Source organism: Ambystoma mexicanum, chromosome 9, assembly GCF_040938575.1.
Source record: "Ambystoma mexicanum isolate Mex_15411 chromosome 9, UKY_AmexF1_1, whole genome shotgun sequence".
Taxonomy (NCBI): Eukaryota; Metazoa; Chordata; class Amphibia; order Caudata; family Ambystomatidae; genus Ambystoma; species Ambystoma mexicanum.
Genome location: NC_090931.1, coordinates 794,180,428 through 794,203,565, shown reverse-complemented (window position 1 = coordinate 794,203,565; position 23,138 = coordinate 794,180,428). Strand labels below are relative to the sequence as shown.

The 23,138-nt window shown below is 48.5% G+C and overlaps 1 protein-coding gene across 3 annotated transcripts in view; it reads right to left on the bottom strand.

Moving 5' to 3' along the window:
• VPS8 (VPS8 subunit of CORVET complex) overlaps positions 1-23,138 on the bottom strand; it is a 2,529,257-nt gene that overhangs the window by 87,725 nt on the left and 2,418,394 nt on the right. For 2 of the 3 annotated variants that reach the window (XM_069615740.1, XM_069615739.1), the window contains exon 44: positions 2,444-2,497. The exons of the other annotated variant lie outside the window; for it this stretch is intronic. In XM_069615740.1, coding sequence (XP_069471841.1) covers positions 2,444-2,497 — 54 coding nt within the window. The remainder of the gene's footprint in view (positions 1-2,443; positions 2,498-23,138) is intronic. 3 annotated transcript variants of the gene reach the window in all.

Sequence of the window (23,138 nt, the reverse complement as noted above, 5' to 3'; positions counted from 1 at the left end):
GGGTGGAACAAGTGGGACCACCCCTGGAAGTACCACCTGTACTGGTGGTGAGGGCTGAGGCACCGGTGTAATTCCAGGTAACGGGAATTGTCCTGCATGGGCCTGAAGCATTTGTCTTGCCAAGTCATCTGTTAGTTCTCGGGCTACAATAAGGTCTCTCCTCGGGAAATTAGTCTCCTGTCTGGAGGCATGCACCTCGGCCCTAGTTCTCCCAAGAGCTGGGCTAACTGGTTGGTTTCGGAAGTTTCCATAATGCCCAGGCGGAAGTTTGGACTGGCTTTGCATTCTTTTATGCTCACCTGGTTTCCGTGGGGGCGTTGGGGGACGGTTGGAGCCCTCCCTTGGTCTGGTTCCTCGAAATCACCTTCCCCTTCAGAGAGGGGTTGGACCTGCGGCTCAGGAGGTGGGTGTTGCCCCTGCGTGAAGAGGAGAGGCAATGAGAATGGAGTGGGGACCCAGTGACTTGCCCCAGCCCTTTCGTGCCAGAATATAGTGGGAAAGCACTTTCCCATAGACGCTCACCTGTAGTTTTGTGATGTTGAGCTATCTGTCCTGCCTTTCCTAGCAGGGGTGCGTAGAATGGATCAAGTTACTTCACTGGCCCGTGGGAAGGTTGATCCAGACCAGCTGCGACCAATCCACGTATGAGGTAAGTCTTTAGTATGAATATAGTTCGATCAGAATGACTGTATTCCGTCTAGCAGTAATTCTTGCAATGTCTCATTCCATTTCCATAGGTACGGGAAGGAAGTCTGGATTGAGGAGAGTCCTTAGAGGTTGATGGAGTTTCCACAGTGACAGGTAAGTTGGTCTTTATAAGGGAACTTGTATATATGCGGCCGTGTTTGTTTGTTTCCCCCAGCGGTGCAGGCCGACGATGAAGAATGGTGTCTGGGTCCTCGATGAAGATTTGCGGTTGCAGGAGGGCGTCTCCGACCGTGTTGGAATGTCAGTTAGGAAGAAGACTTGGCTCAGGCCATAATGGAATGGAAGTAAGAAGAAGAGTCCATCACAGGCCGCAACGAGTTGCAGGTTAAGAGGCACGCTCAATGATGTAGCAGCTGAGCAGCTGGAGCGCTCAGCGCTGTAGAGGCTGGCAACAGGTAAGATGTGCGCTCAGCGAAGTAGCGGCTGGCGACAGGTAAGATGCACGCTCAGCGATGTAGTGGCTGGCAACAGGTAAGATGCGCGCTCAGCGATGTAGAGGCTGGTAGCAGATGGGAAACGCGTCCAGAGATGGAGCGGCTGACAGCAGGTAAAACGCGTCCGCAGCGACGGAGTAGCTGGAGAGAAGACGCTTGCGGTGATGAGGTTGAAGACTGCAGGAAGACTGCAGGTAAGAAGCGTTCCCAGGAAATCTCGAAGATGAGGCTGTAATCCAGTGAGGCACAGGTAGGTACAGCGGAGAGCGTTATGCTGCTTGGAAGCAGAATAACGCGAAGTGAGGGCACGTTGATGGGCTGGTCTTATATAGGCTGGTTCAGCCCCCTCCCATTAGCTCTGCCTACAGACTCCACCTTGCCCTTCTTTGGGCCTGTAGCACGTGCCTTCCAGTTCTTTTCCTGGGGCCATGCCCAGCCCAGTTGCACACGCCCTAGGCCTAGAGTATGCAGAGCACACTTTAACATGAGCCTGGCGCCAGAGGCGCAGGACTGGGTCCAATGGGACCCTGGAGATGAGGAAGGACTGGCACCATGACTAGTGGCCATGACAATACCGCAAGGTGCCTCCTCCTGCACACCCTCCTCAGAAATGTCTTGAAATGTTCTGAGTAGAGCCATCCACTCATGAGGAATTTAAAAAGTACCATCCGGCTCAATTGAATCTAAGATTGGTTGCATTTTAAAATGGATACCTTGCATGTTACGCAGGGCTTGTGGGAAATAACTCTAACACATACTTTTTTTGTATACAGTATTATCCAGGGCCTGTGCTCAGTTTTCTCTAGTTCCTTTTTTCCTGCAGTGCATGATGAGGTCTGCTTTCTGCATAGGTAGTTACCTATTTGTCTTCAAAGGGGATTGAGAAGGCCAATATATTTTAATAGGAACCAATAGGAGCTTGTAAATGACTCTAATCTGAAATCCTCTGCTTAGTAACAAGATAATAGCTGACCAGCAAATCTATTGTTGAGGAAGACAAACGTGTTTGGTCATCTGAAACGTGCTTTACTGAGGCCTTGTCTAGGGCAGTATAGTCTCTGTTTCGGTATAATGGCTCACTGACATAACATTCAGAATATTGTGTATCCTGTGGGCGTTGAAAAACCTAAATATTATCAATTATGGCCATGTGCCCATGAGTTTGGTATGTTCTCCTATTTCAAGCAGAGCAAACACTTCACTTGGTCCGATTACCCTCCGACCCCCGAGCACAATGTGTACATGCTATACAACTTTTTAAACAAACATTGAATATTACTAGTGCTTAAACTCTTATTTACCTTTCTGTGTACAGACTCTCCTCTGGTTGATGGTTTAGAAAGAGGCACATTGATCTATTATGAAGAGAAAAGAACAAATGTGTATTCAGAAACATTTCCTTACACGTAATAAGACCCAAGATTGCTTCTAGCACCCATGTAACCCCAACTCTGCTTCTCAGGCAGCTAACCACGCCTTCAGGCATGATCCATGACATCAAAGGATGTGCTGCTGCACATACGTGTGCCTCAGACAGAGGCTTACATCGTATCCGCAAGCGTTATCGGATCTCACATGCCTTCCAAACAAATCTAATCTCTCCCTACTGCACCGCCGTAAACATGATTGCGGTCGCGCATCATTGCCCAGTTATGGCTGCGGTTCTGCTCTGCCTGTGGCTCATGTGTTTGCATGCTCCTCAGTAATAAAATACTTTCACAGTTTTGACACATTGCCCTTTCGTCATGTAACTAAAGTTGTAGTATCCACCACACACAAACTATAATTAATGTTATCGAGTGCACACATAATGGTTGTAAATGTTGCTCCCTATATATTTTCATGGGATAGTTGTAATGTTTGTTTAAGTGTGTCCCTTATGAAATTTGTAGTTAGAATTGAGCTGGCGTACACGTCTCAGACCCCCACGTGCACAATATTTTCACTACAAACTTCATTAATATAATTATTTGGAACGCGTGGAAGAAATGTGCTTTTCAGCAACTGAAGGGAACTTGTACCATCAGACACATGGGGCAGGATTCTCCAAAAAAATGTGAATCCAATGAAATGTGCGATGGTGCTAAAACGCAATTGCGCCATTGCGCATGTCATTATGCTGCAGAAGAACCCCCTAAAAATGAGATGACAAAATGCGGTTTGCGCACTTGTGCGCGAAATTAAGTGGAAAAGAAACACAAATAATGCTGCATGGTCTTCCACCTCCAAGGAAACCAAACCAAAAGCTATTTGCCCTCGGTCGAGCCCAATCCCCAACAAACCCAGCTCTGCCTGGCAGCAGCCAGTGTTAGAAGAATGACCCAGCAGTATGCCGCAGAAGCAGGTGTTCTGACGACTTCTGAGAGGTCATCGAGACCAGACTATATGCCAATGTTGATTAAATATAAGACAAATCAGAAAAATGGAAAGGTCACTCCCACTAATTACAACCACGCTCATGATAAACTGATAGCAGACAAAAAGAAGGCACTGAGAAACCAAAAATGTACTGCAAAAGCCGAAAACACCAAAGCGGCGTGGGAAACGTGGACAAAAGAATATAAAATCTATAAAGCATGGATCAGATCACGAAGGGCTGCTTTATACCAAAATGACGCCGAAATCATGCTGAGAGCCCTTTTGACCAAACAATCTGCTGATTTCTGGGCCCTGATAAACAACTCTCAAGGAAATACAGGCACAAATATGACAAAACTCAGTTACTGAACCAGTATGGGTTAAATTCTTTACAGATCTATTTGCCAGTCCAAGAACGTCCACGAGCCAATGTCTGGAGACTAGGCTAGCACCCTGGGTCGATCTCTCTGCAAAACTAGATATAAGTCTAGCCATTCAAAAGCTAAAAACATCAAGAGCTCCAGGCCCTGACGGGCTTACTGATATCGACTTAAAACAAGACATTAATGAATGGACAGCCTTCATTAGCCTCTTATTTAATCACTGCAGAGCTACCAGACAGATTCCAGCTTCATGGACAAAAGCTACTGTCATTCCAATCTTCAAGAAAGGGAGCAGGGAAGACCCGGCAAACTATCGCCCGAAAGCTCTTTTGGACATTATGGGCAAACTGTTTTCAACCCTTCTCTTAGACTTCTTTCATCGCTGGGCGAAATCGGCCCCCTGTAATGATCCCTTCCAGCTGGGTTTCAAGAAGAACGGCAGCACCGCAGTGAATATTTTCATACTCAGCATTCTAAAGGCAAAAATAAAACAGGGTGCCCCGACAGTCTATGCTGCGTTTATCGACCCTTCGCAGGCGTTTGATAAAGTTGACAGAATGCTCTTATGGGAAAAGCTGAAACACTGGAGCTGCCCGGAAGAAATTTTAAATCCCATAATAGCATTACACACTAACACCACACTCAGTGTCCGTTTGAACAGGCAAGGGACTCTCTGCAAGGAAATTCAAGCAGAAAGAGGAGTCAAACAAGGCTGCCCGTTGGCCCCCACACTTTTCGTTGCCTTCCTGGGGGACTTTAAAGACTCGGAAGCCACAGTTCGGTGCTTTCCCCCGAAGCTCGGCAACACTGAGGTGTCCCGTATTCTCTACGCAGATGACATGATACTTCTCGACCAGACTCCCATAGGTCTACGATGACAGCTGGATAATTTGGCACAATATATGGACATCAACAACTTATGTATAAACAACACCAAGACTAAAATCATGATCTTTACTAAAAACCGACAGCCTTAGAAAAACACTAGTTCTTAGTCAGTGAACAAAACCAGAATTGAAGTTGTACCTCACTTTAAATGCCTCCGAGTTATCATCGACGGGACACCTCAAGAGTCTAAAATGCAACATCATCTCTGGGACAAAGCCAAAAACTTGACATCTCAATTGAGAACGATCGATCGAAAATTTGGCAAATTCTCATTGATTCCAGCTATTAACTTCTGTAAGGGCAAAATGGTTCCTGCATTTACCTATGGCATGGATGCCACGATCACCATGCCAAATTGTTTTTTGCATAAATTGGAGGGATTTATTTGGAAAACGGTCCTGGGTCTTACAAACTCCATCCCAATTGCGGCTGTCAGAAGAGAGCCGGGGCTACTGTCACTGGATGCTACTGTCAGCGTCTCCTCACTGGCCCTCTATAGGAAGAGGCTCATGAATGATGGCCTGGCGATTTTTAACATCATCGGTAACGAGCTGCTGTCAACAAAATGCAAGGTGCTTCAGAAGTGGATAAATCTTCAAAAAAACAAATTGAAAGACCTAGCATGTACAACAAAGGATCTGATCTCCAATCCACAAAGAGTAACCGAAAAACTGAAAAACCAAGACTGGATTACCACAGGCGAGCAAACAGTAGCTATCAAGTTTCTGAAACATCTCCCACCAACATACAACAAGCTCAAATCTCCACTGGCTCACTGCATAAAATTCCCGGACAAAAGGCTACGCAGCACCTTCCTAAGAGCACGACTAAATCTGCTCCACACCAGAGAAATCCTGGGGATAAGAAGCCAAGCCAGTGTAACAACCTGTAGACTGTGCAAAATTCCAGACTCAAACGAGACAGTTCGACACCTTTTGTTAAATTGTACCTCCCTAAACCAAGAACACACAGCAGTTTTGGCACCCCTATGGGTTAACTCTGTGTTGGTAGAAGAAGACACATGGTGGTGTCGCCTTATTTCGGGGGAAAAAGCACGCTAGGCGGTAGCAGCATCCAAATTAATGGAAGCAGCCTTCACCAAAATAAACGCTTATGGCATCAATCTACCGCCAGTGACTCCTCAAACTAATCATATCTCAGATCCACATGGCTAAACCCTGTTTGTGTGGCCTTTATCCCCTCTCTGGGAGAGGTCCTTCGTAGATACCCTGGCTACTGGCGATGATCAGAATAGAAAATCACCAAGGACTTCCAAGCGCTGGGACACCGAGTTCACACGATTGACGAACTGTACAAACACAAGGCGCAAATCTGAAACCTCGGAAGTGAATATTTGCAAAGTTCTTGACCTTCTTCTTGTAAAAATCATTATTTTCTTTGATTACACACAAGTAAATTAAAAAAGAAATTTAAAAAAATGCTGCAAAAAGACAGGATGCACATGTTCGAAGCACATTGATCAGATGTGCTCAAAAGTATAGCAAAATAAGTGATCCTGCCCCCAAAAACGTGTGCATAATGTTTTAGGCACATAGAATGTGCTGAAGTCAACACAGGAACTGCTGCAAAGCAGAAAGAAGCCCTTTAACACCAACATGACACCTGAAACTAGACCCAGCTTCAACCAGGCCCCTGAGATGACATCCACCAACATTAAAGGTGGCCAAGAAGACAAGCACCAAACCCAGGATTAGCTGGATGTCATATACAAGCTACAAGGACAAAGGGCAAGCTGTGCATTAAAATAATGCCCTCTATGCAACACGCACAAGCAATGTGAATGCTCTGGAGTGGCGCAGAGGACCACGACAGAAGTTAAGGAAAGAACGGGAGACCTCAAGCAACGAACCAAGGAAAAGTTCACGGCAGTGGCACAGGTGGAGGGCCCAGCAGCATACAACACTCTCATCCCAGCAGAAGAGGCAGTGGCAGGCATCCTCAATACCGTGGCAGTAGGTTGCATCAGTGAAACTATTATTATGAGTCGTACTGAGTACAGTGGCATAATACCAATCTAGACAAGGGTAGGCTTGTGGTTGAAAGGGAATTGCCACGATACACAGAGTGATGGATGACGAGGAACAAGTTACTTACCTGTAACTGTTGTTCTCCAGCATGGGTCTGGCATGGATTCACATGCTCATTCCCCGTCGTCAGGCCGGGAATCCTCGGTATAGAAAAAATCAGTATCAGTTTCGTTTCTGATCTGTCTTTCTTAGTAGTAACCAATCACTGGTCTCTGGGTCATACTGCCCCCAGCCAATGACTGCCCTCTCCCTAAGCCCCGCCCCTGGCAGCCATCCTCAGATTTGGTAGCACATAAAGTGGCAGTATGACCAAGTGAAGAGCCGCAGAGGGGTAGGCGGGAGGGTTCGCATGTGAATCCATGCCAGACCCATGCTGGAGAACAACAGTTGCAGGTAAGTAACTTGTTCCTTCTCCAGCATGGGGTCTGGCATGGATTCACATGCTCATGAATACATAGCAGTATACACATGAACAACCACGGGAGGTGGCAAAAGGCTCCATATCAAGCAATACAACAACTCAACATTAAGCAACTCTTACCTCCTCACCAGGCTCACCTTAGGCGAACAGGTTGCGCAGCACTGCCTGGCCGACTCTGGCCTCCTCCCTGGAATCCCGGTGGACGCAGTAGAATCTCGTGAAGGTGTGCGTCGACCTCCACGTAGCAGCCCTGCAGATGTCGAGCAGGGGCACACCAGACAGGAACGCCGTGGTAGCAGCGATCGCCCTGGTCGAATGGGCTCTCGGACGGCCTGGCAACGGTCGGCTTGCCAACCGGTGACAGTGCATGATGCAGCCGGAGAGCCATCTGGAAATGGAAGTCTTCGAGAGAGCCTTCCCTTTGTTCACAGATCCAAAGTTCACAAACAGCTGTGATGTCTTCCGAAAACTCTTTGTGCGGTTCACGTAGAACTTCAGCGCACTAGCTACATCTAATGAGTGCAGAGTCCTCTCAGCAGGCGACGAAGGCGACGGGAAGAAAACTGGCAACACCAAGGGCTCGTTGAGGTGGAAGTCCGACCGCACCTTGGGCATGAAGGAGGGGTGTGTCCTCAGCACCACCCTCGTGTCGTGAAAAGTCAAGTATGGAGGCTTGCAAGATAGGGCCTGGATCTCTCCCACTCGTCGTGCAGAGGTGATGGCCACGAGGAATGCTGTCTTCCGCGACAGAAACTTCAACGGCACTGAAAGCATAGGCTCGAATGGGGCCCCCATGAGCCTAGCCAGCACCACGTTGAGTTTCCACGCCGGGGCAGGGGCCTTCAACGGCGGGAACGATCGGAACAGTCCTTTCATAAATTCCTTCACCAGCCGATGAGACCACAAGGACGCCCGTCCTGTAGTTCTGGTGTAACGTGAGACGGCAGCCAGATGCACCTTGATGGAAGCGTGAGATAGGCCAGCCTTGGCCAAGGACAGTAGGTACGGCAATACTTGAGGGGCCGTAATCCGCAGAGGGTTAATCTTCTGTGCACGGTACCAGACAGAGAACCTCTTCCATTTATGTCCGTAGTACTTGAGAGTTGAGGATGCCCTGGCCTTTGCAAGAACCTCTCTGCAGACGGCCGGGATGTCGTATCCTCCAAACTCTAGTGCTGCATGAGCCAGGCCTGCAAGTTCAGCGACCCTGGTCCGTGATAAAGAATGGCGCCCCCTTCTCTGGAGAGAAGATCCGCGTCCGTTGGCAGCTTGACTGGTGTGGACGCTGACAAGTCCAGAAAGTCCGGGAACCAGATCTGTCTCGGCCACGCCGGTGCGACGAGGATCATCCTGCACCGGGACCTCTTGAGCTGGTTGACGAGCCGGAGTAGCAACGGCAACGGTGGGAACGCACAAAGGAATAGGCCGTCCCAGGGGAACGAGAAAGCATCGCCCATGCTCCTCGGCTGGGGAAACCAGCTGGCGAACCTCCGGCACTAGGAGTTTGCCGCCGTCGCAAAGAGATCGATGTGGGGTTCGCCCCATCGTCGGAAGAGTCAATCCACTTGATCCTGGCGCAGTTCCCACTCGTGGCACGAGCGCAGCTCTCTGCTGAGTGAGTCGGTGATGGTGTTTTTTATCCCTGCCAGATGAAAGGGTACCAGAAACATCCCTTGGGCGACAGCCCAATGCCACAGATCCTGGGCTTCCTTGGATAGGGCAGGGGATCTAGTTCCGCCCTGCTTCCGAATGTAAAACATTGTGGTGGTGTTGTCGGTGAAGATCCTCACCACCTTGCCCTTTGAGGGACGGGAGGAAAGACCTGAGGGCCCGGAACACTGCGCGGAGCTCCAAGATGTTGATGTGGAGCGTCTTCTCCTCCGGGAGCCAAAGGCCTCTCGCGTGGAGATCCCCGGTGTGCGCTCCCCAACCTTCCAGGGAGGCATCCGTCGTCACCGTCAACTGGTGGGCCGGGGCTAGGAAACCTGTTCCCGCCGTCAGATGAGGGCGGGAACCCCACCATCATATCGCCTGACGGAATACTTCGTCGAGCGGGATCCTGTCCTCGAAGCTGCCCGTCAACTGGATCCAGTGGGTGTCGAGGAATTCCTGCAAGGGCCGCATCCGAAGTCTGCAGTGGCGCACGAGATAAATGCAGGAGGACATCATTCTGAGGAGGGACTTGATAGACCTCACTCTGGCCACGTCCGTGGCCAGCAGACGTTGCACCTTTCCCAGGATAGTCCTGATCCTTTCCTCCGACGGAGAGGCCAGTCGCGCCACTGTGTCGAGCTGTGCTCCCAGAAACAGGGCGACTTGCGATGGGACCAGGTGGGATTTTGGAAAGTTGATGGGAGAATCACAGGTCCGTGAGCAGCTGGATGGTCTTCGCAGTATGTTCTACGGCGAGCTCCCTTGTCCTTGCCCGTATGAGCCAGTCGTCCAGGTAGGGGTAGACGTGGATTCCCTGTAGGCGCAGCCACGCCGCCACCGGTGCTAGGCACTTGGTGAACACCCTGGGCGCCGATTTTAATCCGAACGGGAGGGCCTTGAACTGGTAGTGCCGCCCTTGGACCACGAACCTGAGGAACTTTCGGTGTCTCTTTAGAATCGGGATGTGAAAGTACACATCCTCCAAGTCCAACGACGACAGGAAATCGCCCTCGTCGAGCTGTCCCAGCATGTGCTGGAGGGTGACCATCCAGAACTTCTGTGCCTTGATGTACCTGTTCAGTCGTCGCAGGTCCAGGATGGGACGCCATCCTCCTGTCTTCCTCTTTACGAGGAAGTACCTTGAGAAAACTCTGGAGCCCCGAAGCCTCTTTGGAATGAGCTCGATGGCACCTTTTCTGAGCATCGCCCTTACTTCCAACAGCAGTTGAGGGACGTGATTTTCCTTCCTGGCCACGGGAGGAAAGCGGGGGCACTTCTTCTGGAACTCGAGGGTGTGCCCCAGGGCCAGGGCGTCCAGCACCCAACGGTCGGTGGAGTTGGACTCCCACACGTCGACGAACTTCGTCAGCCGGCCTCCCACCGGGGTGCTTCGGCAGGGGCCCGACCCGACGGTCGGTTCAATCCTGCTTGGAGGCCGCCTTGCCTCCTTGACCACCTTGGCGACGACGGCGGGATCCACCTGACTTGCCGCGTCCCCTCTAGGCCTCCTGCGACGAAGATCTTGCCGCTTGATGGTACGTAGAGGAGCTACTGCCGGCTCCCTTGGAGGCACCCTGTCTGCCTCCAGAGCTCTGAAAGGACGGCCGCCGCTGTTGGAGCACACCCAGTGCACGGGCCGTCTCTGTGTCCGCTTGATCGCCTGAAGGGACTCATCAACCGCCTTGCCAAACAGGTTGTTCCCATTGAAGGGCATGTCCAAAACCTTGGTCTGTACGTCCTGGCAGAAATCCGTCGCCTTGAGCCATCCTCGTCGTCTCAGACAAACGCCGTTGCCCAACTGACGGAAACCGGTGTCGGCGATGTCCGTAGCCACCATAATGGCGTGGTCCGAAGCAATCTCACCTTCCTGTAAGATTTCCAGGGCCTCAGCCCTCTTGGCGTCCGGAAGGAAGTCCAACAGAGGGGCGATCTTGAACCACAACTCCCTGTCGTAGCGGGCTACGATGGCCAGGGCATTGGCCGCCTTGATGGGTCGTCGCTGCAGATGAGATGACCCGTCGTCCCATCGCATCCAGCTTCCTACCCTCGCCGGCCGGCGGGGAGGTTGAAGTCGAGGCCGATGCCCCCCCCCGCTTTCTTCTTAGCCGCCGCCGAAACAACCGAATCCGGGGTAGGTTGCGCCCTAAGGCACAAGGGGGCAGCGTCGGGGACCCGGTACTTCTTCTCGTACTGGTCCCTCTTTGCAGGCGCAGTGGCAGGGTTCTTGAGGAGGGCGAGCCCCTCATCCCAGATGTCATCAAGAAGCGGTATGGCGAGGACCGTCTTCCTTTTAGCCTCGTGCCGTTGGTAAAGGAACCCTTCCTTCTTCTTTTCTTCGGGGCAGAGCTGGAAGAGCTCGGATGCCCTGGAAATCATGGCATGGAAGGATCCAATCTCGTCGGGCGGGGACGCCCGAGCAGGGGGCGACGGGGGACACGTCCCGTCGTCGTCATCCGTACCTGTCGTAGTCGTGTCCATGCCTGTATCATCCCTGTGGGTAGTAGACCGGGGGGAAGGCAGAGAAGGCCGCCGAGGCGGGAGAGGTGGCCTAGGATGCGTCCTCCTCCTCTTAAGCAGTGGACTCTCCGAAGGTCCTGGCTCCGGTTTCCCCCGTCGGGTCTGGCTCAGGTACCTCTGTCGGGGGAAGGGGCAACCTAGTCCTTATCTCCGAGCATAAGGACTGAATGGCAGACAAAATGGCCGCCGAGGTGTCCTGCGGCACCAGAAACGACGGGAGAGAGGGCTCTTGAGGAGCCTTGTCTGCGACACCGTCGCTCTCGTCGGGATCCCTCCCGATGGGCTGGGCCTCTTCCACGACTTGGATGAGCTCCTCTTCAGAGGTCGTGTCCGTATCCACGATGGCCACCAGCCCCTCCCCCACCCTTTCCAACGAGGACTTCGTGGGGGTCTTCTCGATGGGCCTGAAAGACTACTCCCTCCGCGGTGGCAGGGAGACTCTGGCTCCTGAGGGCGCCTCCACTGATGTAGCCTCCACAGGCTGAGCCAGGGCCGCGGCGACATCCTCAATCGAGGTCTTAGCAGGGTGAATTAAGGCCAACGTCACCTTCTGTACGCCTGGGGCCTTCACCTTGGGGGGAGGGTCCGAGCCTCGCTCCCCCTCTGCCGGAATCTTCGAGATCGACCGGGGCCTCTCCAGAAGCTTCGCCGGGTTCTCGGACTTCCTCTTAACCGAGCCAGAGCGTTGGCTCGTGGATGATGGCGCCGGGGAGGGTAGCCAAGGAGCCCGACCGTTCGGCACTCCCGATGCCAGCGGACTCGCGGTGCTCAGCCTTTTGTTGGGTCCCCGTCGCCGGGGCACCCTCACAGGACTTAGAAGACCGCTCGGACTTCTTTTTCTTCTTCTCGCCTTGCGGGCTCTTACCTTCCAGCCAGTTGGAGAGACGGAGGTGGCGATCCTTCATGGTCCGCTCTGACATGTTCCCACAAAACGCGCAGTCCTTCTCCTTGTGCGTCTTGTCCTCATGGAGACAGTAGAGGCATAACGAATGCTCGTCCTCCTTGAAAACGTTCTGAAGCTGGCATCCAGGGCAGGTCCTGAACAGCTTCCCGGGCGTCGAGCTTCCTTTCTCCTGGGCCATGACCGGGGTAGGCCTCGGAACTTCTGGAATCCTCCAAAAGCGTAACTCGACGGAATCTTCACCCTTGAGGGGCGTAGAAATTCCGAAACGGATCCCCGTTGATCGGATGTAGACACGGTGGAGCTTGAGGCTCTATTTAACCGAAAAATGAGAAAATCTCCTGGAAAAAGCGTGAAAATGCAGCAAAAGCTCGAGAGCTACAGGACTCCCAACACTTGAACGTGCGGTAAAAATCTGAGGATGGCTGCCAGGGGCGGGGCTTAGGGAGAGGGCAGTCATTGGCTGGGGGCAGTATGACCCAGAGACCAGTGATTGGCTACTACTAAGAAAGACAGATCAGAAACGAAACTGATACTGATTTTTTCTATACCGAGGATTCCCGGCCTGACGACGGGGAATAAGCATGTGAATCCATGCCAGACCGCATGCTGCAGAAATCATGATTATATTGGGCCTCTCTTGATGCAGGAATTCTCAGCTGATTTCGAAGGTTAAGGAAGCTACAAACAAAAAAAGGAAAAATAAGACCCCAAGTGAAAGGTGGAATAAATGAGGGGTTGTAAAGGTTGATGTTTTGACCAAAGGATTCAAGTGGCCAAAAAGAAACTATGCCATGATATTGCTCACATATATCCTGCAGCAGTTGGTGTAGGGACCGCCCATGACATAGTTAAGCAAATGCAAATGTTAAGAACAGCGTATCCGGGATGTTTGAGGGGGCAACGACTAAGTTGTTAGAGAGGTTTGGATGCAATGAGCCTACCATGCCATGCCTAGGCCCTATGGTCGCCTAGGACTTAGCCTGTCTCTGACTGCATTTAGCCTGTCTCTGATTGCATTTAGCCTACATATGATTGCTCCGTCTAGCCTAGAGGTACCTGACTCTTGCAAACCAACTGCCCGCGCCTAAAACCAGGTCATAATGATACTAACTTTTATTTACCTGTCAGCCTTTTGGACCACAATGCCTAAAGTAAACCACCATCCGAGGCCTACACTACAGGGCATACCGCCCGTGGATGAAGGACTCTTAACTCCCCCCCTAGAGCCCAGCCATCAACTTTCGCATTCACTTATTACCCACCAATCGCTAACATACCTTCCCTGTGATATTGCAAGTAGAAACGCAAACCTACGTTCAAGACTACCTAAAATTTACGAACCATTAGCTAGACACAATACCTCTTGCAATAGAAGCAACACTAACATCCGAAACACTCCTCCTATAAAAATTGACCTCCATCGCAATAACCGCCCAAATAAGCAGCCCAATGCTAATAATAGCATACCTAAAAAGAAAAGTAATGCCACCCAGGCCACAGCAAAGCCGAACATCCAACTGAAGTGCGCCCTTATTAATGCCAGGTCATTAATAGCACACGCTACCGAAATTGCGGATCTCATTCAAATAGGAAACTATGACATCCTCGCCATAACAGAAACTTGGCTGCACCAAGCTGCAGGACCTGCCCTAATGCTTGCCTTACCCCATAATTACACCATACTTAGAGAAGACAGAGTCAACTCTCGAGGAGGTGGCCTAGCTATCATTGCTAAAAATAATCTCACCCTAAAAACGGAATCAAGTTCAACGACTAATTCCTGCGAATCATTAACGGCTAAACTCCTCGCATCTCCCTCTCAAACTATTACTATTCACCTTATCTATAGACCACCAGGCCCTATTGGCACGTTCGAGGAGGACATTTCCACGATCCTCTCAAACAACCTAAAAACTTCATCCCAAGCCATCCTTCTGGGAGACCTAAATCTAGGCTACAATGACCCTAAAGACCTGCAAGCAACTAATGTCACTAATGTCATCTCAGAACTAGGCTTCTCCCAAAAAATCCTACAACCAACACACGAAAAAGGCCGTATACTTGACTGGGTTGCTGACTATAACTGCAATACAACGATTGTCGATATCACTCCACAAATCTGGACTGATCATGCACTGATAACTTTCCTCCTAAATGTTAACTTGGCCCTACCCATTGAAACTGCTCTGGATCCCCCCTTGCCAACCAGAAACAAAAAACTTATAACTACAGAAAAACTGCTACCACTCATCCTCCCCAGACTAAACTCTCTACCTGACTTATTGGACACCTCTTCACTAGTAAACGAATTCAACTCTTCCATGGCTACAGCTTTAGATACTATTGCCCCACTGAAACTGAGAAAGAGTAAGCCCAGAGCCCACCTAAATACCTGGTTCACTCCTCACCTCAAATCTCTAAGACTTGAAAAACGTAAATGCGAATCTGCTTGGCGACTAACCCCAACAGAGACAAATAAAATTACACTCATCAATGCCTCCAAGATTTACAAAAATGAAATAAAGAAAGCAAAAAGAGAGAATTTCAACAACAGAATACTGCAGGCCAAATCTGGAACGAAAGAACTATTCCTTATACTAAAGGAACTGGAAAACCCTATTCCTGTCCATGATAACTGTGACAAAAACAAAATATGGTGCTCGAACATCCAAAAAGCACTAAACGACAAAATTGCCACACTCCAAACAAAAATTGTGATAAAGAAACAGAATATTCCACCCTCAACTAACCTAAGAGGCAAACCACCAATCAGCACTAAACTAGACCATAAATTTAACTTCTCGAAAGTAACTACACTTGAAACCGAAAAGATAATACTTTCACTCAAGCCATCCAATTGCCGAGGCGACCTATGCCCAGCCCAACTAATAAAAGACGCGGCCAGAGACCTCTCCCCATTCATTTCTAAACTTATTAATGCCTCCTTTGCATCAGGCACTGTACCAGATAACCTCAAGCAATCTTGGGTCCTCCCCCTCCTAAAAAAACATTGGACCCATCCATCCCGACTAACTACAGGCCCATCACAACTGTACCCTTCTTGTTAAAAATCCTAGACAGGGTAGCCTACCTGCAGATCCAAAAACACCTGGAGCTGCACCACCTTTTAGGCACAAGACAATCAGGCTTCAGACCTCAGCACGGAACTGAAACCGCGCTCATCAATCTTAAAATTCAGGTCGATGAGCTGAGAGACTCCGGAAAGATGGCCCTACTCCTCTTACTGGACCTCTCTGCAGCCTTCGACCTGGTGGATCATGATGTGCTCTGCACCCACCTAGAAACAGCTGCCCATTTCTCCACACATGCCATCGCATGGATCAAATCATTCCTAACCGGTAGAACTATGAGAGTCTTCTCTACTTCTGCTGCTGCTGACCCTGTATCCATCACATGTGGAGTCCCACAAGGTTCTTGTGTCTCCCCCACTATGTACAACATCTTCACGAAGCCCTTGTTCGATGATCTGGATAATCTGGGTGTCACCTACACTAACTATGCGGATGACACTCAGATTCTCTTACCACTTTCAGGGGATTATGAACAAGATTTGGCCTTGGTGAACAAGATTTATCTCATCATTCAGGCATGGATGGCCACACACGGACTATGCCTGAATGATGACAAAACGGAACTCATCATACTGGGGAACACACAAAACTTCAATAGATTAAAAGAAGAATACTCCTCCTTCGTCATAGACGGTAACACTATCAAGGTGGCAAAAGAGGTAAAAACATTAGGGTTTTACCTTGATTCCCACCTCTCCCTAACCAAACAGGTGAGCGCAATGGCATCCAGCACCGCATATACCTGCAAGTTGATAAGAGCCGCAAAACCATACCTATCCACTGCCAACTGCCTAACCCTTGCTCGAGCATTAGTGCTGTCGAAATTGGACTATTGCAACGCACTATATATAGGGGCCAATAAACATACGCTGCATAAGATTCAAACACTACAGAACAATGCTCTTAGAGCTGCCTTAGGAATTCCAAGAAGGGAGCATATTTCAGAGGCTAGAAGACAATCCAACTGGCTCTCCACAGCGGACGAAATCAAACTCAAGACAGCTTCTCTAACTTTCAAAAGTATCAACCATCTAGCACCCAAATACCTAGTTGCTAGATTCAACAGAAAAATCTCCACTAGACCCACCAGAGAAGCATACTCTAACCAGTTAGTGATACCCCCATTTAAACTAAGTACGGCCGGAGGAAACAGCTTCCCGGTCAAAGCTGCCCAGCTTTGGAACTCCCTCCCGCCTGGCCTGAGATCTACCCAATCATACGCTCTCTTCAGATCTAACTGTATCAATTGGATCAAAGAAAATGACCGATAGTCCTGCCCTACACCAATATATCCACTGTTCTACAAACGTACTATGTACATAGTTATATACTCTCTATCTTCCTACTGCATATTTCCTGTATATATTATGTTATATGTATATATTATGGCCAATGTATATTCTCCTTACCGTCCTGCATTATGTAACTTCTACGACGTATAACCACTACTTGTAAACATGCGTAACCTGTAAAGTTTAAAGTATCCTTGAACAACGCGCCCGGTTACCCTCGGGTCTGGCGCGCGCTATAAATAATAAACAAACAAACAAACAAACAAACAAACAATAGCACAGGAATTTGGCTAGTCATTAGGGGATCTGTAAAAAAGGACCTCCCGATCAACTATGTATCTGAGGAGGCTTAGAGAATCAATGTAGTTAACACGTTGGGGTCGGTAGAGCCGGAAGATTCTGCCAATTTAAACATCAAGGAAATCTGGTTGTGTAAATCCCCAGTGTTGGATATTACGAAGACCATTGTGAAGTTGCATAAATCTCAGGCGGCTGGTCCAGATGGGCATTGCCAGTGTTGTGATCGAGTGGTGTCTCATGTGCCCTTGAGGATGTTGCTCTTGTCCTCATTTTAGCAATTCTTGCTTCAGTTTGTTCTGGCATCCCATTTGCCCTGGATAAATGTGCTCTTGTCCTCTGGTCGGCAAGTGGTGCTGCTGTTTGTTGTTGTGTTTCAGAAGCTCTTGATACTGATTTTCGCTTTGCACCAGATGGAGCTTTTCCAAGTGATGTTAGTTTTTTGTGTGGCATGTTTCAGTCATTCAATGGCTTTAGCACATTTGAATAAATGTCCCAGAAAGATTGATTGGTTGTGCTCTCTTCTCGTGAATGAACATAAGTACACTATAACCTTGCAATTTCCCACATTTGGAGTGGTGTGATAAAAATGTTTTTATTTGTTTGATTCCCTTTAAAAATGCTTTAATAAACACTTTTGAATTGTATACAGTAGTAATACATTTCAAAGGAATAACCAACACATTGAACATTTTGCTGCAGACACTTTTCAAAATGTTTCCTCCTTCTAGTACCCACTGTAGTGAATCGAGGTGAGCATCAGTAAATGAGTGTCTACGGACTGAATTTTTCGCATCCAAACAGACTACAATCTTGCCCAAGAAAAATGAGAAACCCATGCAAAATTTGGTAGCAGTGGGTTCAACGGTGTGGATTTATATACCCAGAATAACATACAGACACACATCCAACATTTTTTTTGCATATAAGATTTTTGCATCCAAACAAGACTACGATCTTGCCCCAGGCAAAAGAGGAAACCACGCAAAATTCGGTAGCAGTGGGTTCAACGGTGTGGACTTGTATAGCCATACACACATACATACATTCCGCTTTATATATAAAGATTCGAAAACATTGGGATATATATGGCCAGGTCAAATGCTCCTGGAGAGAAAGTCATATTTTACCTGTTCATAAAAAAAGGCAGCTGGAATAACCCAACAAACTATTGCATGCTAGCCATGTTAGATATACCAGCCAAAATATTTGCTGAGGTCTTGTTAAATGAACTAAATCAATGGATTAAAGATGCAAAAATGTTACCATCTAATCAGATTGCGTTTAGGGGGCACTTCAGTACTGTGCACAATTTGCTCATTCTGGCGTCTGCTTTGGAATATGCTTGACCAGACGTCATCTTCCAGTGTATGGGGCATACATTTTAGTGCAGATTTTGACACAGTCATGAGGAATAGACTATGGACCAAGGCGGTTGCATGGAACATTCCTCATGGCCTGTTAACTATGATCATGCAGCTGCACTGTGCTCCCTACATCTAGGAGTGTTAAACAGGGTCGCATACTGGACTCAACCCTCCTTAATCTTTATCTTGCAGATTTAGTTGAGACTTTCAACATACCTGCTGCGAGTCCAGTGAACATTGGAACAATGAAAATAGGCTGGCTCAGTTATGCAGATGACTTATTACTGGACCACACCCCAAGTGGGCTACACAAAATGCTGGATGCTTTGTGTGATTATGTCAAGATAAATGGCCTCCGTATTAACATTGGTAAAAATGAAAATTATGGCTTTTTGGGTAAAAGAAAACATAAGCCTAAATATAATAGTACATATAACTATCTTGGTGTTGTGATTGTTAAGTTGGACTGGGTTACACACTGCAGCTACACACTGGAGCAAGATTCAGGCTAACTATATGAAAATTGCGTGTGATACCATCTTGCTGCTATACACCTCTAACATTGTTCTATCTATGCTATATGGAGTGGAAATGTGGGGCGACAAGTTCCAAAGGGACATTGTGAAACCTCAAGGCAAAATACACTTTGCTTATTGCTTCAAATGCCTAAGTTACACTCTCAGTAGAATACATAAACTTGGAGTTTGATCTCACAAGTGCAACAGTGGAGTCCTACAAGAGATTGACCATGTGCTATGCAACTGGATAATGGAACAATAATGGTCGAGTATTTCCTAGCTGTCAGGAAATTGGATAACTATAAATGCTCTGGGATCCTCTGGAAGCTACTGGTTAAGTATACTACATGGGTATTGAGGTTTGAAGATAATTAGTATGGATCCCTTTTGTTTGCAGAAAAGAAATGGATAAAACGGAAAACAGGTGAATATAGCAAGGAGGTCAATATGGTGCGGCTGGCATTAAATGTGAATAGTAGTCCCTTTATTAGCTATTGGATGGGGCAAACATAAGAGCTGCAGTATATCAATGCCTATCCAACCAGCACTATAGTTAGACAATATTTGCTGTTTACATTAATGTTATTAGTGTGTTGGAAATTGAAGGCCCAAAACTTGGTATAGCACGGTCGGAACGTCTATGTAGATTATGCGGGGAAAGGGAAATAGAAACATTTGAGCACATCATGCTGAAGTGTGTCAGTTTGAATGCCTTGAGACATAAATATATGAAATCATATAATAATATGATGAATGACTAAATAGTAAGGGATGGCAATGATGTTAATTGTATATTTCACTTGATATATTTCTATCAGAAGTGTATTGTGATTTTAGATGATTTGTCAGAGTACAGTTTTTAATTGAATGATGTGATGATGAAATGATGTATAAAATGGTTTTAGGTATTTTAATGTGTTTGATATTTATGTATATACAAAGTCATTCAAGCTGTAAGTATATTAATAAAAATGTCAAGGACAAATTAGTGCCAGGCATTCCTCCCAGATGTCATCCAGCTGGGTAACAGACATGATTGTCTTTCTTCTCGACTCGCGCAGCTGGTATAGGAAGCCTTCTTTCTTTGTCTCCTTGGGAGTTAAGTGAAACAGTACCAAGACCCTTGATATGACGCAATGAAAGGATCCAACTTTGTCTGGTGGGGAGGCCCTATGGGGCTCGTCTGCGTGCTGCGTCTCCCCATCGGTCGCGATGAAGTCGTCGTCCTCGTCGGTGCCCATGGCCGTGGTAGCTGTGTCCGTGCCCGTGTCGAGGGAAATGGGTGGGGTCTTTTCGCAACAAGGTGGTGGTGGAGTCGTCAGATGATGGTGCGGACCAGTGCCCCCTTTAGCCTTTCTCTTTCGCGAGGGGGGTGGGTGGGGTAGCTAATCCCTGGAGCTGCTGAGTGTCCCGTGAAGGCGTAGGTCCTGGAGGCATCCTCTGCTGGATTTCGGTGACCAGTGTGTGCAGGCTCATTAGAATATCCAGCAACACGTCCCTAGGTCTAGGGGTGAACGGTGCCAGCGGAGAAGGGTCTGGGCTGGCAGCCCTCCTCTTGCAAGCAGGACACCCCTTGTGATTCGTGTAGCAATTGTCCTGCAGATCATTGTCCTCGTCGGTACTCTAGTAGATCTGTTCTGTTCTGTTCTGTCTGGGACAACGCCCTGGTACACGTACTGGGGAAAGTCCACCGGAGGGACTGTTTCACACACCTTCTCAGGAGGCTGCTGGGTCTGTGCAGTCGCCGGGTCCTTCCCTGACCCCAGAATGGCCGCAGCCGTATCTCGCCTCAGTGGTAAAGACACCCATGGAGGCGCCGCCCATCTCTTTCAAAAGCTCTTTGTCGCTTTTGTCGACGGTGCCGTTGTGGACTCTGTCGACTTGGCATGCTGGGAGGTCTTTGCCAGCTTCGGCAAGTCGTCTCCGGACTTGTCCTTTATTGGCTTATCCATGGACACAGTGTTTTGCTGGGTCAGGGGACTTCCTCTTTGAAGAGGACCTTTTCGGATGGTAGGCTCACCGTAGAGGGCGATGGTGATGGCCTTTTGCCCGACTCGGGACCTGCATTAGCAGCGAACCCAGCAGTGCTAGCGTCACCGAGTTTGGCCTTCTCTTGGACCCCGCAAGCGGGGCGTCCTCAAAGGATCCCCACCTCCTCCTGGAGGGAGTTCGCTCCTCGGACTGGCCGGTCCTAGATGAGGCTTGACTCTGCCACATGGCTGAGTCAGTGGCCTTGCTCGACTTGAGCCACGCTGACAGTCTGTTGTAGCAGTCTTTTTTGGTTTTCTTCGAGAAACCAAGGCACACACCTTGCATCCCTCCTCGTCGTGGTCCAGATGCAGGCAATACAAGCATTTATAATGCCAATCTTCCACGAAGACGTTTCTTGATCCACACTTCATGTACAGTTTGAAGAGGCTTCGACTTTCCTTCTTCTCTTCAACCATGGTTGAAAGGCGCGAAGTAGGCCCAAGGCCAGGCCTTCTAGAAAATTCAATAACGATCCGACGGTGGATGAAGATCTTCGCCGGTAGCGGATCCCCGCTGCCAGCCTCTGTTCTTCATCAAAGATAATTCAGCACAAATCGGGCAAAAGCCAAAATAACACGAAATTAGCTTGGAGGGCAACTGTCCTCCCAACACTGAAGCGCACAGTAAAAATCTGAAGATGGCCACCAAGGGTGGAACTCAGGGAGAGGACTGTCATTGGATGGGGGCAGGAAGGTGAAGGAGGAGGGCTCAAGGAGGGTGCCCAGATTGAGAGGGGGAAAGAGGGAACAGAGGTCCAATGAGAAGGATCTTAGTCTTACTGCCATTAAGGCAGAGATCGTTGGAGGCGCACCGATCCTGAATCGCGGACAGACAGTCAGGAATGAGCGAGAGGGGAGAGGAGGATGGGGGGAGCCTGAATGAGAGCCGAATGTCAACCGCATAACACTGAAGGTTAGAGGAGAAGGTGGAGATAAGGTGGGCCAAAGGGGCCAAGTAGACATTGAAGAGCCAGGGTGAGAGGTTAGAGCCCTGGGGAACACCACATGTGGAGAGAGAGAGGTGGTGGAGAGAAAGGACCCAAGTTTGACCGGGGAGGGCCGGTCCAGGAGGAAGGAGGACAACCACTCCAGGGCCTGCTCCATGATGCACAAGTTCTCATGGAGTCAATTATCAGGATGGCCTGATTCACCATGTCAAAAGCAGAGGAAAGGTCAAGGAGGATTAGGACAGTAGGAATGCTTGAATGGAGATTAGTGAAAAGATCTTCACAGGTGTTCAGGAGAGCAGTTTCCGTGTCGGATCGGCAGAAGGGTATTTAAGGAGAGGCTGCACATGGGAGTGCTTGAGGAGAGAGGGGAAAGTTCCAGAGGCAAATGAGTGATTGCAGAAAATGGCAAGGCTGGAGCGAGGGTGTCAATGTGGTCCTTGATAGTTCTGGAGGAGCAGGGAAGCACCTGTTTGGACGACACTTTGATAGATCAGACTTGTCTCGAAACCTTGTCAGGTGTAGTCAGAGAAAAAGAGGAGAAAGGAAGAGGAGAGGGAGAGGCGGCCAGAGGGGGGCCGATAGAGGAGGGAGAGTAAGAGGAGAGAGAGAGGACAGGATGTCATGTCCGGAATTGAAGAATGGCACATTCCTTACATGACAGAGTTGACATATGAGACAGAGCTGCACTATGCCCAGTCGAATGTTTTTGAGAAGCTGATGCTGGAGGGGATATCTATCAGATAAAGAATCTGTGAGAGAAAACAATCCATCGAAGCTTATTTAAACCATTATATGAGTCTCAGATCCTTTGTAGATTGCCTAGTCCTTGACGGCAATCTAAAGGTTAAGTGTGTACACACTCTATGGATAGGACTATTTTATTTCTTTACTTTGCATTTCCTATGTGTTTCTTGTTATTTTTAGTAAGAAACAGAACCTTAAAATCAATACATTTTACACTGTACTAATAGCTACATCATACAGTGCATAGCTGCATAAAACCAGTTTGATTTTCCTTGTATTTTTAATATAACTATTGCACTTACATGGCTCTCAAAAAACATGTTCCTTTCATGTACAGGACAAACCTAAATTAAGGTTACATAAAGAAAAGGAATGCCCCCCTGCTACTCCTCCCCACTTATCACCCTTTCCTCCAGTAGTCAGGGAGTTTTATTTTTCCATCTTTAAAGGACTCATACATTATGAATACTAAAAGCTTGCTCTGAGCACTGTTTACTCCACTGAGACTACTCTCAGATAAAATTGGCCTCTGGC